An 18,166-nucleotide genomic window follows, 5' to 3' on the forward strand; every position below is an offset into this window, starting at 1 on the left:
TCTGTATTTCTGATACAAATGTTTTAGATTATTTCTACTTTTCTATAACTTGTTTAATGTAAGTATATTTTTAAAAGTTAATTACTTGGACTATTTAATAAAAATATTATTATATTTAACAATTAATAATATTTCCTAAAAAATCAATTTTGTGAAAAAATTAATAAAGAAAAATTGATTACTACTTTTAAATAGTAACTTTCTAAATAATTATTTTTTGGAATATTTTAATTTTTGGAAAATATACAATTATGAATGCATGATTTTAAATTCCTACTAGATGGATTTTGCAACTTTTAATTTTTTATATAGAAATTTATATATATCTAATAAGATCACCTATTTATTTTAAAATATAATTTGGGCACATATATAATATATTTTAATAATAGACTTTTATATTTTTAAATTTGAGTGACTTAAATTTATTCTGTTGTAAAAAAAATAAACAACCAAATGAAGTGGTTATCAAGTGATCTATTCTTATATAACCAAATGCCGGATTGAACACTTTGTTTATAGATTATTTGTTAGATTAGATTAGATAATTACAATTTAGTCAAAATTAAACAATATGATGTCAACTCATTACCTGCCACCTTAGAGGTGAGGTATGTTGTAACTGATAAACTAATTTCTTACAAATCTATCATTAATAATTAAAATTTATTTAGAAATATTATGTTGCATGGTTGTGGAGCCATTGTTGAACAAATGCACACCGAATAATAATAATAATAATAATCTAAAAATAAGAAAGTGATAGAGACAAAAGAATTTATTAAAAAAATGGTGTACATGTAATATTGGTGTGCATGTAATATTAGTTTAACCCTTGAATTTATATCTTTTTATTCATCTAATTCCTAAACTTAACGTCTCACCTATCGAATCTCTAAATTTATTGAATAATCCTATTTGACCCCTGAACTAGATAAATACGTAGACATTAAACTTCTATGTATCCAATTGGCACTTGAAACATTCTAAAAGAATTTATATATTGAGAGATTCAATGCTTACGTAGTTATCAAATTCATGGGTCAAATCGGATTATCTTAACCTCCATTCATCCAGAACCTCTCGGCAAGCTTCGCCTGTACGATTTTCATTTTTTTCTTTATCCTCTTATTTTTTCACTTGTTCAATTAGGCGTGATTTCCTGGACATTTCACCAGCGCTAACTGAGGCGGCTGGTGCCATTGTTGATGTGAGTTTTTTCTTTATTGTGGATTTTTGTTGTGTATTAGATCATAATTGATTTATTTTTGAGTTGTTTATAATCATTCGTAATCTTTTTAATTGAATTGAATTTGATAATATGAACTTACTGCTTATATTGCAATTTAATTGAATTATTTTGTTTTTGGAGTGTGATATTGTAGTGTGAATTCTCTGTTTTCATTAAACTAATAAAGACGGGCATATGTTTAACTCTATCTTTCTAATTTTCTACTTAATACTATAACGTGGAAACCTATTAATTATGGATGAGACAGGCATGAATAATCTTGTTGTAGAATCATATTATTGGTCCTCTGAAACGGGTAAGAAGAAGTTAGAAATGCTCGATTCATTTACATGCTGTCATTTAACTATTATATCGATCTTTAAGTACATTATTGGTTGCTCGCTAATTTTTAATTGCATATCAAATGTGATTGTGATAATTACTTGCACGTAGTGTGATTCGTACTTGTGGAGTTAAAATGTTGATAGGTAGAGAGAAACTTCTTAATGCATTTGATTATTATTTTCCAGATTTGAACCTGATATGCTTGCATTCTCCGGATGCAATTATGGAGGTGGACAAAAGGAAAGGACAGAACTTGGGGAAATTCGGAAGAGGTGGAAAACTTTACATGTGAGGATCAAACACTTATTGTAATTTAACTACCGTTCTGTAGCAGTAGTATATGTCGCATTACATGTAGAGATTTTAATCTTTTTGGTTGATTACAGGATAAAAACCCGGACAAAGAACGAAAGCAAGGAAGATGTCCACTGATTCCTGAGGAAGTTGGTCTTATGCTGAGAGCATTGGGTTTTGGAAGTGATCTGAACATGTATGTGGCATCAGGGGAAGTCTCTGGAGGTGAAGAGACTCTAGCACCACTCAAGGCGCGATTTCCAAATTTATTCGAAAGATAGGTTAGCCCGTAAAGATGAGTTGGTACCATTTTCATCATTTTCTTCTCACATTCTTATAAATTTTTTAAGTGTTGCAGGAGATATTTTGGGCAAAAGCCAACAATTCCACAAAACATGCATGGGAAGAATTTGCCTTAACAGATTATGAGCATGAACAAGAATACAGGATTCATCGGATATAGATTATATAGAGAATGAACATGATGCTCTGGAGAAGGGTGATTTATTCATAAGTAGCTTACCAAGGATAGACCAACTAGAACTGAAGGAGTTGGTCTCTGACAAACAAATGAGACTGCTCTCTCACTGACCAAATGCTCTTAGCCAAACCATTTTTTCATCACGAGAAGGAGCGCCTTGTATATAGTTAAGGACTCGGTGAATAAGCAGGTTTCGATAACAGATATTTGTAATGATTGCTTATAGAGAATAGGCTTGCATAGAAGTACAGCTTCTTGCAGCAAAGCCATTAGTAGCTGTAACATTTATTGACTCTTCTTTCCGTAAGGCGCGGTTGTTATAGAATGGGAACCTGAATCTTATAAAAAGATAACTGATGTACATTTTACATTCTTTTAATAGAAAATTCTCTTGTTAAATTACCTTGTACACTAAATAATACTGATTGCATTATTATAAGTTGAAAATACAAAAATTATAATGCACCTAAAATGATGTCATGTCAACACATGTTTGCTAAACATAAATCTGAAAGACTGAGATTTAACTACAAATGTGTTCTGTATATTATTTTATGGAATAATGAAAGTGCCCATTCATAGGCTTACAAGGAACTGATAACCTACTAAAAGAACTCAACTAAACAGAGATATCAATGGCACTAAATCAGACCTTATTTTGACTAATAAACGAGAAGACTATCCATGACTACTTCAAAGCACTTTTAGTAATGTTGAAAAATACAAATCTATGTAACAGATAGAGCCGTAATAGGCAAGGCCTCACTGGCAGCAACTGGTGAACACAGCAACCTGAAATCATCAATGATCCCTTGCACTGAAATTGTACCAATAATCTTGAGTAGAACGCGTTCGAACTCGTCCCCGTCTATCCACTCATAAATTTCTGAGCGAATCATCGCAGGATTCTGACATATTAAATCCCAGACTGGGAAGTTCTTCCTCGGCATCACAAAATCGCCCTTACTTAGCTTCATGCTAGGACAATAATCACCCTCACCATCGCCAAGATATATAATTCGCTTCTTGTTTCCTCCCATAGAAGCTTTGATTCTTTCAATGATAAGACCCTTACACATATTTGCAGGGCAGAGATGGCAGCACCCATGATCATGGAAAGGAGCGATGTTCAACCTGCCTTGTTCATCAAGAAATCCAGGGTTTGTGTTAATCTCAGAGAAGCAATCCCTTAAACCGACATGTTCCAACACCGTATCGATAAAGAATGTGTTAGCATCGCTAATCAACCCGAAGCATGAGCGGATTTAAGCGCATTAACGATACGCGGATGAATCCGAATACGCTTTAGCACTTCCGCAATCTGAAGAATGGTTATTCCTCGCGTGTGAAGATCTTTCATCACCCGCGTCATGACAGAATTCAATGTCATAGTGGGCAGCAGTTCATCGAACATATCTCGAACGCCAAATTCATCGACAATCCAGTAATCGCTATCAACGTCGATGATTGTTTTGTCGAAATCGAGAATCACCAAAATGTCAGCCATGTTCACTAACTCACTCTCAAAGAAACAAAAGAAATTTAGTGGTGGAGTGGTAAAACCCTACTCAGAGGACTGAGTTAAATAGGTATGGTATTTGTTCCTTTTCGTTTTAGGAGTAGGAGATTAGTTACTTGGTAAGCAAGTTAGTGTGGTAGTCGTAAAATACTACTCTAGGGTTGATTTAGATAGTTAGGGTATTTGTTCTTGTAATTATTCCCTTTTGAACCGTCTTTTCCTGTTAGGGCTAGGAGATTAGTTACTACTCGCTTAGAAGTTTTTAGCTGTCATTGGCGAGAGAGCCCTTCCACTGAATCATGGCAAATTTATAAGTTCACTCCCTGTACTTTTAATAGTTAGCTTAGTAGCATTTGACGTTAAATTAATTCGTATTCTTATTTGCTACTTATTTTTGCAAACTGTGATTTTTTTTAAAGAAAATGATTAAGAAGAAAAAAAAAGTATTTATATATAGTAGGTTATTTTTGTATGTTTATTATTAGTGTAGAGTGGGCAATTATGAAAATTTGGTGTAGAAAATGATAAATACTTTTCAAAATAATGTATTCGACTCTTTTATCATGCATTTTAGTGTCTTTAAATCTCTAAATTAATTATTAACTTTAAATATCTAAAAGGATATTTTATTAAGTAATTTAATTGCATATAAAAATCTACATACTTTAATTATTATTAATTTTCTTTGAAAAAAAATATTATTAATTTTTTCATCAAAAATATTTTATTTACAATATTTGTAAATATAATAATTATGTTAGTAAAAATTACTCGCGGCAAATATTTATTTTGTTTTTCATATTCTTTTCTTGATCTAAAATTGAAGAAATTTTTAGATATACTATATTTATTATCATGTCATTCATTTTTAATAGGATTTATATCTCTCAGTGTAAACAATATTTTTTTATCAATAAATATATAATATAAAAAGTCACAAGAAGTGGTAAAAAATTCCATACTTACGAATTTACGTACAAAAAATGGCACATACAAAGAGGAACAATGGAGATTACGACTCGGAGCATAAAATACAAAATCAAACCAGAATATAATATATAATTTTGTGAGAAACCAGAATATGATATGGATTCTATAAAAATCATAAACAAAAATATTAAGACAACATATTTTAAATTTCACTAAATTGTTTATTTGCAAGCACAGCAATCACTAAAAACATCTTTAGTATGTAAACTCCTAGACACTAAATAACCCCTTTCACTAAAAAAGCATTTGAACATAAGCAGAAGAAACAGAACCAAGTTTACATGGTTGGGTCCTTACCGAACCCCATCATAGCATGTGTTACAAGCATTGATCCCCGACGAACTATTTCCTTAAAGCGTCCTATTATCGCGATTTTACTCGTTTCTCGATTCCCAATCGGCTTCTTATCCCACCTACAAAACCATATTGAATGAGAATTAAGAGTGATTCCGAGTAAATTGCGTTAGATATCAATAAATGAAATGGTATCATAATGCGTACCAATCTTCATGACGAACAACTTTTCCATCCTCGACGTAGAGCTTGATAAGCGAAATCATATCTATACGTCTCCCCAAGAACACATAATGCTGCTTGTTGTCAATTAGTATCTGCATTTCACATTTCTTATATTAACATTCTAATCATCAAATTAAGCGGATGGAAGAAAGCGAAGAATAAGCACACCTCTCGCTTTCCTGCTGCCATTACGTTTTCCTTGACGCTATATTCCTCAATTTTTGATTTACTAAACACCTGAAAAGGTAGTTCAGTCTATTGTATTAGACATAAAACATTTGAATAAAATCTAAAACAACCAGAATAGTTTGCAGAGTAAGATACAAATCAAACAAAAAAGTACTACCTTGGGAAGTGAATAAAATGAAGATTTGATCTGCTTCACCCTGTGAAATCCAGCATGAGTGTTAGTAAAGTAAATGACTCAATCTCTAAATGTGATTCAATCAGCAGAACAACAACAAATGCTAACATCTCCATACCCATGCGCACACATGAGAGGATCTTCAAAGGAAGCATTTGGAGCATAGATTTCAAAGTCACGAGCTGTGGCGCGAGAGGCGTATCTGATACAAAAACAATTTCAACAACATTTTGGATATCTAAATAAAGAGTTTTGCAGAAATTAAACTCTGGATCACTCAGTTTACCTGAATTTATAGTAGGAGGTCAATGCATCCGGATCACTTAAAATTTAATTATAAAAACGATACAGAGCGAATTACAAAAAAGTATTAAGTTATACCTTATGTTAAAAAAGACATTGAATTATACTTCTTGTCATAATTGTCGCATGCCATTTAAGCAAAAACACTATGTTTTTAAGTTTTTTTTTTATTTTTTTTATCACAGTAATTATAATAAACCAATAAACCATAACTGAGTGACCATTTTTTAACAATTTGAAATATAACGTCATTTCTGTAATTTCGGATAAACTGAGCGACCGAGAGAGTTTAATATCTATAGTTTTGCAGTAAGAAGAAGGAAACTAACAAATTGAGAATATGAGGAATGATATTGTCAGCGACACCGAACTCGCGTGCTCCCCTCGTCTCTCCACTTTTTTCTTCATATAAATAAAATAAATCAACAATCTAAATCATTCATAAACCTTTGATATACAACTTTAATACTGAATCGCCATTCAACCAAAAACTCAACTACTATATTAAATCTGCTATATAATTGAGGAGAAGAGTTTTTGATGCTTACCGTGTTCCTTCATGACGAGTGCGGGAGAGAGATTTTCGTTGCTGCCAAACATGTCAGAAAGTGGCCAAGAGGGATGAAGAGGATGGATTAGTCAAAGTGAATTATGGCCAAGTAATAAGCCACTTGGCACAGTCCTGTCCATTTGTTTGTTTTTCAATAGTAAAATATTACGAACAAAGGATCAATTCACCCCTCAATTTGGCACAAAACATCAAAAATATCATTTCTAACAATTTTAAATCAAACAGACCTAAACATTAAAAAAATTAATACTTTAAAATTATTATTTTTTATTTTATTTTATAAGGAGCTCCTCGTCAAGAGAGGAGCACTGCTCCTCCAACGAGGAACAAGAGCTCCTCACCTAAGGAGGTGGTGCAACAACTCCCTAGGCGAGGAGCGGATCTGCTCCTCGTTGGAGGAGCACTGATCCTCTGGTGCATCCTCTGATTCTCTGGTGCTCTTCGTCGGTGGAGCACTGATCCTCTAGTGCTCCACAAGCGAGGTTTTATATATTTGTTGTAATTTAAACTAAATTTTTTAATTTTTATTATAATAGTCAAATTGTATTTTTTGTTTGTAATAATAGCCAAACTTGTATTTTGATGTTGCTATTTTGGCCATCAATTTGGTTATTATTGCAAAAAATGCAATTTGATTATTATTGCTAAAATTAAAAATTTGGTTTAACTTGCAACAAGTTATAAAAATTTGAATTTCTTTCACCATTAGGCCTTAATTAAATCAACTCCAATCAAATTTTATAAACTTACTGTATTTCATAGTTTTTATATTTTTACTTTGCATGTAAAGATTTACATTCATATTTTTATAACAAATTTTTTATAATTTTTCAATTCTATAAATTAATTGTTTCAGCCATCAATGTTAATTTATACAATTTTACTTTCGAATAAAATATTAATTGAAATATTAGTTTATAATTTTAAATTTTTATTATTGAATATATTGCATACGACTTTAATAAAATTAAATTAAAAATCAAAAAATATAGTATAAATTTTCATATTCCTTTATATTGGTATTATACTTTTTTTAATTTATGTATTTTTTTATATTATTAATTATTATTTTTATGTAAAAATCAAAATATGTTTTACATTCACTACAATTTTATCATATCGGCATTAGATGTGCATCTTAATCTGCACAAATCATTTGTTCATAGGTTTAATTGAAAAAAATAAAAGAGAATAATTTAGTTATATTATTACAATATTAATTATAATTATCTACCTTCTAATTTTTATGAAAGTGTTATTTTTTTATTTTGACTGAGACTGGTGGAGTATTATAACCATAATATAAAAAATAATATAATGATAATATATTTTTAAAATTAAAAATACAGTTTGTGGTTGAAGAAAAATATAGTCTATGTTTAAATAAAAACTAAGAGGCTGACGGAATCAAGGGATGGATACAGCCTACGCACCCTTTCATTTGTTTCGAAGCCGCTTTGGGGGAATAGAGCTATTTTAAAATAGAGATGAGTCGGAATTTCTGAATAATTTCATTTCTATTTTCTAATGACCGAAAAGAAGTATGTTTTCCATTTGAACATAGAACCCCCACTTATATAAATATTTTCCAAACCAACAAAGAAAATTATTCTCAATTAATAGTTTGAGACGAATATTGAATTTGTCAAAGTCTACTCTATAGACAAAAGTCTAAATTGCAATCAAACCAATAATATTCTAAACTAAAAAACACTCCTTTCCATTTTATTCATTTCCCAAGAAGCTTCTGTTTCTCAAAATAAATGTAGGTTTTTCCAAGTTTCTTCTCTACTCACTTAATTATCTACCATAGTTTTTTCTTTTAAAATGGAAATTATGCCAATCAACTTTAATTAGCTTAATATCATAATTATGGAGTCATCTATGTGGAATAAACTTTCTTTTATTAGTGTTATTAGCCTCTCTGGTGCGCATGAAATTATCTAACTTGGAGCTTTAGTCAGAATCCAATTATAAAACAGATTGGTTTAGATACATGAGAAATTCTTAGATAGACTCGGTCCACCATATCATTTGTGGACTAAATCTATCACATAATGACACGTTATTAAAATGATGGCAATCTTATAATATCACTATTCAAATGTGTAAATAAGTAATAAACGAATTTACAAGATTGTCATCATTTTAATGACGTGTCATTATGTGATAAGCTTACTTCATAGATGACGTGGTGGATTAAATCTACCTAAAAATCTCTCTAGATCCATATATCTTCTTTGTGACAAATATTAAAATAGAATAAAACAAATTATTCAAGCCTTAGCCTTACTAGTGACCGCAAATGTCACATTCCAAACTCGTTCTCCCTTTCAAATCAAAACAACATTTTGCTGATTTATTATTTTTTTTAAAAATAGACAAAATGTTAAATAATAGATATTTTATCATTAATGTTTTAAAAAAAATAGGATGAACAAAATTAAATTCTAAGAAAAGAAGCTTACTTGAACATTTATTTTTCACTTAAATTATTGTTTTATTTTAAATATCCAGACGATAGAATTTCCGCTCCATCTGAGTCGGGATCCTTGTTTCGTCACTAGTCTACCAATACACATGTACATATATCTATGCACTAAAGTTTTAAGTAAAAAAATTAAATTAAACACGAAAATTCATTATTTTGAATAAGTTAAAAGGATGTTTGATCAGCAAAACAAAGAAGAAGAACACATAATAATTTTCGTTGATTAGAATTAATGGTTCTTGAACTGCCGGTCTGAGTTTGATCCAACCTACAAAAGAAAATAGGTTAGAAGGATTCGAGCCGGTGTTGGCTCGAATACCCTCCGATGCCTAAGTCAGATAGCTTGGAGTAGTGTTGAGAGTGAATATGAGTGAAATTAGGTTTACCTGACTTAGGGCTTGGTTTATATACACCATAGTCATTGTGATGTACTAGGAGTCTTCTCCTTTACTCTGATCTTTTCTTCTAGATATGATGAGACGTTCTTCGTCTTTATCCCTGATCTTCAGGGAAGCTTGACTTATCCGAGCTATCAGTTAGTTACTGTTGAGTTCTGGGTCAAGGACCTGCGACTGGTCCTATCTGTTCTGGATCTGCGTCATGTCATAGTCTTCTGGTACTGTTTCGGGTGTGATATCCATCATTAGTCCCTCCCTAAAGATTGTGTCTCTCAAGTATTTATGCTTGTTGGTCCGGGCCATTTGTTTGGGCCTGTTTCTCGTGGTACACCTTTTCTTTTTGCCCGTTGGGAGTAACTGCTTCCTCCCTTGTCTTTTCAATTTCGTTTTTCAAAATTTAAACTGCCATCATTTCGTGTTCCTGAATGTCCGCCACGTTTTTATCCTAGCAACTGCTGTCACGGTTACCTAGGTCTTCTTTAAATTTCCTTTCTTTTCTTTCCTTTTTCTTCTATCTTGTTCTTTGCTGATTGCTTCTGAAATTTTCTTGCTTTTCTTCGCTGCCATTATTACTTTTCGCCTTAGTCCTTCCTTGTGGTTTCCAGGTAAGGTTCGTCTACTTTCTTGATTTTCCATACTAGGTATGACTCGTACTAGGTCTTCTGTGTCTCTCCCTTCATCCGGCGCTGCCGTTGATTATCGTAATTCTTTAAGTTCGTTAGTCACTAATATTGATAGAGAGTCTTTGGGTGAAATTCGTGATGATTATGGGATTTCGGTGGCTTATTCTCTTTCAGTCTGTGGTGCTCGTATGAGTGCTAATGAGAATGTGGGAGATGGCAAGGTAATCGTTTATAAGGAGCAATTCCGTTGTGGGCTACGTTTCCCTTTAGATCCTTTGATTGAATCTTTTGTTATAGACTATGGGATTCCCTTAGGTCAAATCCATCCAAACGCCATTCGTGTCTTGTGTTGCTTTATTGAGTTAGTCTGTGACAAAGGTCTGTCTCCTTCTTTGGGTATGTTGAATGAGCTTTTCTTTATAACGCGTAGGAGTAATGAATTTTTTCATCGTTTGGCTGCTCATCGAGGCAAGCGTCTGATTGATGCTCTGCCAAAGATTACTAAGCGTTGGCAACGCTCTTTCTTTGTTGTGGGTCACGACAGTGCTTTTGCTAACTTCCCCTGTGATTGGGTGGATGATTCTGAGTCCCTATCTTTTTCTCCCCTTTGCGTTACTGACTCAGAAGCCCTAGATTCTTTAGTAGATGATGCCCAGTCTCAGTTATTTGATTGTTGTGACTTAGTGGATAGGTACTTGTACCGTAAGTTTCCTCATATTGAGTTACCTCCTCGTACTGTGATTGAGGGGCCTCTTGAAAGTGATGGTACCCTGTCCCAGTCTTGCCGTTCTCCCTCACCTCTATCTTTTGTAGATTTGACGTCTGCGTCTCAGGGTATGCTTCTTGTTAGTCTTTATTTTGCTTTTATCATATTTGGATGTTTATTTATGCGTGTTGCCTTTGCAGGAATGGGGGATGATTTTCTTGATGCCTTGACTCTGACTTTTGATGACGATTCTGCTGTCATTACTGGGTCCCGTCCTGCGTCCTTGCCTCCTCGTCCCTCTGTCAAGATTGAGAAGGGCGTTGAGCCTGGACTGCCGGCTTCTTCTAGCAAGAAAGGGCATGATATCCGTGAACGAACCAGACAGGGGCTTACGAAACGCCTTAAGAAGAATTTAGATGCCTGCCCCAATCCTAGAGAGTGGTTGGAGCAGAATGTTGAGGGGCTGTCAGCTTCTTCTTCTGAGGTGGGTGCTTTGTTTTCTCAATTTGTGCAATTTTCGAAGGATATGGAAGTTTGGGACAGTTGTACTGGGTCAGGTGCTTGTGACCGGATTGATTCTGCCTTGTTGCAGGTATTCATTTCTTATGGTTTCTTTTCTTTGTGACCTTTTAGTGTCTTCTCTTTCCTCATCCCTTATTTTCCTGTTTTCAGCTTATTCAAGGAAATGCCGTAGTCCGTCGCAAGGTGGAGGAGACTGCGTCGTTGGAGTTGAGGCATGAGAAAGAGATGGCTTCATTACGGGACTCTATGTCTGTGGAGAAGACGAAGCTGAACAAGCAACATCAAACAGCCCTGGATCGCGTCAAGATCCTAGAGAAGAAAGTTTCTGACCGTGAAGCTACTTTGTTGCAGCTTCAGGCTACGTGTGAGAGGTTGTCTCAAGAGCAGCAGAACAACAAAAGGGATGCAAATATTTATATGAGTGGGTGCTTGACTGACTTTTGTGCCACAGTGATCAAGATAGTACGTGAAGACTATCCAGATTATGACATCAACAAGTTTCTGTCGATTGACCTCCGGGCTTTGGGTCAACGTGTTGCGGCTAAGGTAGCTGCCAAGAAAGCTGGATTGCCTGTGTCACCGGTGCTTCCTTCTGATATTATCAGCGAAGGTGTGAAAGATGCTGTAGATCCTCCTGAGAAATTATCGGGTTCTGACCCAGATGCTAGTAGTGACAAGGGTCCTCTGGGTCAATCCTCTGTGTCAGAGACGACCTTGGTATTAGTCCCAGACTCTCATCTTTCTGATGCTCAGGATCAAGATCCCTTAGCTTCTGATGTAATCGAGGAAACTTTGGAGGACAAGATTCCGGAAGAAACGATTGGTCCAAAGGAGGGAGCGACCCGTCCAGAGGAAGAGTGTTGGCCGTTTGTTGGGCCATTTAGCTAGCTTTCTAATTTCTGTACTACTTTTGCTGTAGCACTTCTGTTCTTTTATTTCTTTTGCTTGGAGGGTTTCATGGGAAACTCTCCTTTTTCTGTCATTTCTGAACATTTTCGATACGTTATGAATGTTGTTTCTGTTTGCTTTTTGTTGCGTCTATTCACTGAGTCATGGTCATGCATGATAATTTAGAAGATATGTTAAAAAATGGAAAAAAATACGAGATGCAACTTTATTCATTATTCGTTTGTTACATCTTTCACTGGAAATATTTCTTCAAATTCTCGATATTCCAGGTTCTAGGCAACGGTGTGCCTTCTAACTGAGCTATTCTATACGCTCCTTTTCCTACGACTTCTGTGACTCGGTAAGGACCGTCCCAGTTGGGCTCGAGTTTTCCTACTCCTGCCGCTCCTTTCCCTATCTCTGCTTTTCGAAGGACTAAGTCTCCTTCTGACAGACTTCGTTCTTTGACTCTGGCATTGTGATACCTAGTCATTTGTCTGCGATAAGCTTCTGCGCGTATGGCTGCTTGGTGCCTTCTCTCTTCTAGTAGATCCAGGCACAGCTTCAATGTTTCTTCATTGCGCTCTTCGTCTATGACTTGTACCCTTAGTGTGGGCATTCCCATTTCTACGGGGAGGACAGCCTCTGTTCCGTAAGTGAGTCGGAAAGGTGTTTCCCCTGTGGCCCTCCTGGGAGTTGTTCTATAAGCCCATATGACATGGTATAGTTCGTCTATCCATCTCCCTTTCAAGTCTCCGAGTCTCTTCTTGATTCCAGATAGGATAGTGCGGTTAGTTACTTCTGTGAGTCTGTTGGTTTGCGGGTGTGCTACTGAAGTGAATTTCAAGTTGATCCCTAGCTCGGCGCAGTATTCCCTAAACTTTGCGCAATCGAACTGTTTCCCGTTGTCTGTGACTAGGGTGTGTGGTGTCCCAAACCTGTTACGTGTTAGTATTCTTTCATTTGAAAGGTCTTTATTTATATAACTTTGAAATTTTACCTGCTCATGACTTCGTTTGAAAGCCAATTGATGATCTTCTGTGACGTTATGGTGCTCATTGGTTGCACTTCCATCCACTTGGTGAAATGATCCACCACAACCACAATAAATTTGGCTTGTCCCCTGCCTGGGGTGAATGGTCCCAGTATGTCCACTCCCCATGTCATGAAAGGCCATGGACTTCCAATTGCTGATTGGTGGGCTGCTGGAGTTCTTATGATAGTGCCAAATCTTTGACACTTGTCGCATTTTTTCACCATTGTTTCTGCGTCTTTCTTCATGGTTGGCCAATAGTATCCCATGAGTAATGCTTTTCTGCTCAGAGAGGCTGCTCCCTCATGTGCTCCACAATCTCCTTCATGGATTTCCTTCAGTACATAGGCTCCCTCCTCTACTGAAATGCATTTGGACCATGGGTGTGTGACTGAGGTCCGGTACAAGGTACCTTCTATCATGGAGTAGGCGGCCGATATTCACACTAGTTTGGCTGCTTCTGCTCTCCCTTCTGGGACTGTTCCGTCATTCAAGTATGCAACTATGGGTTGCATCCAAGAATCCATCTCTGTGATCGGTAAAATTTCTTCCTCGTCTATTATGGGATTCATCCTCTCCTCTTTCATGTAGAGTGAGAGATACAGGGGGCTTTTTGCCGCAGCTGCCTTTGCCAGGGCGTCTGCCCGTGTGTTTCTTTCTCTGGGTATTGGGATTATCTCCCATTGCCCGCCATGCCTTTCTATTTCCTTTAGCATCCCCTTCGCTTTTTCCATGTATTTTGCCATGTTTGCGTCTTTCGTCTGGAATTGGCCCAAGATCTGACTTGTGACCAGCTGGGAGTCACTGTGGATCCTCAGCTTTTCTGCTTTTACTTCTCTTGCTAATGTGAGTCCTGTTAGAAAGGCCTCATATTCTGCCACATTGTTGGTAGCTCGAAACTTCAAATGCACTGCATGCTCAACAACTATCTTCTGAGGTCCGAGTAACACTATTCCTGCTCCCGCCTCTTGTTCACTGGAGGCTTCGTCTACGAACAGGTTCCAGGTTATGTCCTCTGAGACTGCGTCAGGTAGTTTCTCAGTCATTTCAGCGACGAAATCTGCCAGTGCTTGTGCCTTCAGCGTCTTTCTTGGCTCGTACCTTATATCGTGCTCTCCCAACTGTACCGACCAGCTTACTAGCCTTCCAGATGTTTCTGGACGATGGAGAGCTTTGCGTAAAGGTTGGTTTGTCCGGACGATGACTGTGTGCCCTTGGAAGTACGGTTTGAGCTTCTTTGTCGTAACCACTACTGCTAATGCCAACTTGTCGATGGCTGGGTAGTTGAGCTCTGCGCCTTTAAGTGTCCTGCTTACATAATAGATAGGTTGCTGTTCTTCCCCTTCTTCTCGGACTAGGACGGATGCGATTGTCTCCTTCCCTACTGAGAGGTATAGGTATAGCGTCTCTCCCGCGATGGGTCTGCTCAGTAGTGGTGGTTGGGTCAAGAAAGACTTCAGATTTTCAAATGCTCTCTGGCACTCTTCATCCCAAGTGAATTTTTTCATATTCCTTAGTTGCTTAAAAAATGGTAAACATTTTTTAGCCGATGAAGAGATGAAGCGTCCCAGCGCTGTGACACGGCCATTCAACTTTTGCACTTCTCTGATGCTCTGCGGAGCCTTCATGTTTGCTATAGCTTGGATTTTTTCAGGGTTAGCTTCTATGCCCCGTTGGCTGATCAGGTATCCTAGGAATTTACCTGCTCTGACCCCGAAGGCGCATTTGGCTGGGTTGAGCTTCATTCTGAATTTGTTTAAGACTGAGAAGGTTTCTTCTAGGTCTTGGACGTGTGTATCCTCCGTAAGGCTCTTCACAATTATGTCATCCACGTAGGCTTCTACATTCCTTCCTGATTGATCTTTGAACATGAAGTTGACCAATCTCTGGTACGTTGCTCCGGCATTCTTCAGTCCAAAGGGCATGACGTTGTAGCAGTACGTCCCCTGGTCTGTTACAAAGGAAGTCTTCTCCTGCTCTTCTTTGTCCATGGGTATCTGGTGGTACCCTTGCGCTGCGTCTACGAAACTGTACAAGAGGTAGCACGCGGTTGAGTCTACTAACTGGTCTATGCTTGGGAGCGGGTAACTGTCTTTTGGACAAGCCTTGTTCAAGTCAGTGAAATCCACGCACATTCGATATTTTCCATTTGACTTCTTGACTAGGACAACATTTGCTAACCAGTCTGGGTAAAACACTTCTCGGATGAAACCAACCGCTTCCAATGTCCTAACTTCGTCTGCGATGACCTTTTGTCTTTCTTCTGTGAATCGTCGTTTCTTCTGCACCACGGGTCTGCTCCCTGGTTTTATGTTTAGCTTGTGTGAAGCCACTTCTTGGTCGACTCCTTTGATTTCTGTTGGCTCTGTAGCGAATGACTCTGAGTTGTTCTTTAGGACGGACTGTATTTCTTCTTTTACTTCTTTTGGGACCTCTGTCCCTATCTTTACTACCTTGGTTGCAATTATTTTGAAGTCCTCCATGTCTCCGACTGGTTCTGCGCCTTCTACTTCTTCTTCGTCTACGACTATCCCTGGGAAAGTGGCAATTGGTAGGCTTTCTCTATCTTCCGTTGTTATCATGCAGCATTCCCTGGCCATTTCTTGGCTTCCCCTTACTACCACTGTTCCCTCTGGGGTAGGCATCTTTAAGGTCAGTAACCTAATACTGGTTACCGCGCTTGATTGGTACAAGAAAGGTCTGCCAAAGATTCCATTGTATGCTAGAGGTAGATCCACCACGTTGAACTGGGCATGTAGTTTCTTGAGTGGCCCTTCGGTCTTCTCCCCTAGCTCTACATACAGGTTCACAGTTCCTTCTGGCCGTATCGGCTTTCCTCCGAGTCCGATGAGTGGGACAGACGCTTTTCGTAAATCAGTAACTGATCCTTTCATCTCCTTAAAGGCCTCTAGGGTTAGTAAGTTCACCGAACTTCCTTCATCTATCAAGATACGTTTGACCATGTGGTTTCTTATGACCGCCTCTATCACCAATGCGTCATTATGAGGTCCTCGCACATGTCCGCCATCTTCTGGGCCGAATGAGACTTCTTGTGTTACTTCCCTTTCGATTGCGAAGATCGTCGCAGAGCCTCTTCGGTTCCTTTTCTTCTTTTGGGAGTTGCTATAAGGGTCTCCTCCATCGATGACATGTATTACTCCTGCGACTTCTTTGGCTTTCTTCGTCTGTTCTTCTTTTTCTATGGCGTCTCCTTTCCTTTTTTCTCCTGTCTTTTCATGGGCGAATTTTCTTAGCACACCGGATTGGATTAGCTGTTCTATTTCTCTTTTAAGGTCCCAGCAACGATCTGTGTCATGGCCGTAACCTTCATGAAAACGACAATACTTGCTCTTGTCCCGTTCTTTGTCTGGGTCCATTCTTCTGGGGGTATTGAACATTACTCGATTTTGTTTCATCCAATTGAGTATATAGACTGGGGCTCGGTTCAATGGCGTGAAATCGTAAGGTCTGCTCAGTCCCCCAAATCTCTGTGTCCGAGGTCTCTCCTCTTCCTTCTTTCCTCGATACCTGGAGCTGTCTTGCTTCGTTGTCTCCGACTGCTTTGTTAGGGTTCTCCTTGCTTCGTCTAGTTCCACATATTTGTGTGCTATCAGCATCAAGTCCTGGAAGGTCGTTGGCTTTTTCATCAGGATTTTGTCTCGGAGTTCTTCGAATCGGGTTCCCATCTTCATAGCCTCTATGGCTGTGTCGTGGTTGAGATTCTCGATCTGGACTGCCTCTTTATTGAATCTTTCGACGAAGTTCTTCAGTGTTTCTTGGTCTCCTTGTTTGCACTTTCGCAAGTCGCTGGAATTTTTCTGCAAGGGAATGTTAGTCCGGAAACGTGCTTTGAATCCTGTGGCTAAATCAGAGAAGCAACCGATTGAGCCAGCTTTGAGGTGTGAGTACCACTTCTGTGCCGAACCCTGCAGCGTTGCTGGGAACACTCTACAGAGCATTGGGTCTGTCACGTCTTGTAGCATCATAATTGTTTTGAACTTAGAGATGTGGCTCTTCGGGTCTCTTGTTCCATCAAAAGAGTCAAATGTTGGTAATTTAAATCTCGAAGGGAACCGTACCAGTTGAATATCAGATTTGAGGGGTGAGTCTTCGTCCTCCTTGTCTTCGTCTCCTCCCTTTCCTTCCTCTCGAAATTTTCTCATTGCATTATTGATCTTTTCCTCGATGTCTATTTGCTCCTCTGCTCCTCTTCTCTTGTTTGAGGAGTGGCTCTCTCTGTCTTTCTCTCCAACCTTCTTCTTTTTCTGCGCTGATACTGCCTCCTTGGACCCGCGATCATCGTCAAGGTGGATCCGGTTGCTCTTTGTTTTCTCTGCGGCTGCGTCCTTCTCTTTGTTCCCCAATTCTCCTTCTTTGTTTTGTGGGTGAGCATCCGCCTTATCCTTGCTGTTCCTCTCCTGGCTGTTCCTCTACCTTGCGTCTGAGCTTCAAGTCTGCGTCCCTCCACCTGGATCGTAGGTTGTGCTTCCTTCCTTGCATGTTGTTCTGCTGATTGGTTGGCTAGTCTCGCCATGTAATCCTGAAAATCATTAACACTTTTCATTACTGCTTCATGGTATAATGGAGGCAATGGTACGCCTTGCGGTACATATGGCGGAACAGCTGTAGTCGATGTCACCGTCCCTTCTGTGTCTAACGACGGGAACGGAATTGGTTGGACTGGTCTTTGGTATCCTTGGTAACTGGGATGATTCCAAGGGGGATATCCTGGGTACCATCCTGATTGCGGATACGTCAGGGGTGCTTGATACTGGGGGGTGTAGTAACCCCATGGGGACTGCGTCTGTCCCGGAATTCCCCTTCTTAGGGGCGGTGGAGTAATGTCGTACGGCACTCCTGTTGTTGGGGGAGCGAGGTTGATTCCTGG

The 18,166-nt window shown here is 37.9% G+C and overlaps 1 protein-coding gene, 1 long non-coding RNA gene and 1 pseudogene across 2 annotated transcripts; 1 reads left to right on the plus strand and 2 right to left on the minus strand.

Moving 5' to 3' along the window:
* The first annotated feature begins 1,038 nt into the window (after positions 1-1,038).
* Positions 1,039-2,701, plus strand: LOC126681499 (uncharacterized). The gene is made up of 4 exons (XR_008790674.1): positions 1,039-1,210; positions 1,762-1,864; positions 1,963-2,151; positions 2,229-2,701. It is a non-coding gene; the product is annotated as an uncharacterized LOC126681499 (long non-coding RNA).
* A 331-nt stretch (positions 2,702-3,032) lies between these two features.
* Positions 3,033-4,067, minus strand: LOC126680352 (inorganic pyrophosphatase 2-like; annotated as a pseudogene).
* A 920-nt stretch (positions 4,068-4,987) lies between these two features.
* Positions 4,988-6,733, minus strand: LOC126679794 (uncharacterized). The gene is made up of 7 exons (XM_050374776.2): positions 6,595-6,733; positions 6,376-6,448; positions 5,862-5,945; positions 5,726-5,765; positions 5,548-5,616; positions 5,362-5,471; positions 4,988-5,273 (listed from the first exon to the last, which is right to left on the minus strand). The coding sequence occupies exons 1-7, from the start codon at positions 6,644-6,646 to the stop codon at positions 5,138-5,140; spliced, it is 564 nt and encodes a 187-aa protein (XP_050230733.1). The 5' UTR covers positions 6,647-6,733; the 3' UTR covers positions 4,988-5,137.
* Between the last annotated feature and the right edge of the window lie 11,433 nt (positions 6,734-18,166).

The sequence above is a fragment of the Mercurialis annua genome, linkage group LG5, assembly GCF_937616625.2.
Source record: "Mercurialis annua linkage group LG5, ddMerAnnu1.2, whole genome shotgun sequence".
NCBI classification, from domain to species: domain Eukaryota; kingdom Viridiplantae; phylum Streptophyta; class Magnoliopsida; order Malpighiales; family Euphorbiaceae; genus Mercurialis; species Mercurialis annua.

Excerpts from the sequence above, each read along its gene's own strand:
- LOC126679794 (XM_050374776.2), bottom strand. The coding sequence starts at position 6,646 with ATGTTTGGCAGCAACGAAAATCTCTCTCCCGCACTCGTCATGAAGGAA. Across the intron at positions 5,766-5,861 it reads CCTCTCATGTGTGCGCATGG|GGTGAAGCAGATCAAATCTT; the intron begins GTATGGAGATGT and ends TGGATTTCACAG. Across the intron at positions 5,617-5,725 it reads CATTTTATTCACTTCCCAAG|GTGTTTAGTAAATCAAAAAT; the intron begins GTAGTACTTTTT and ends CTACCTTTTCAG.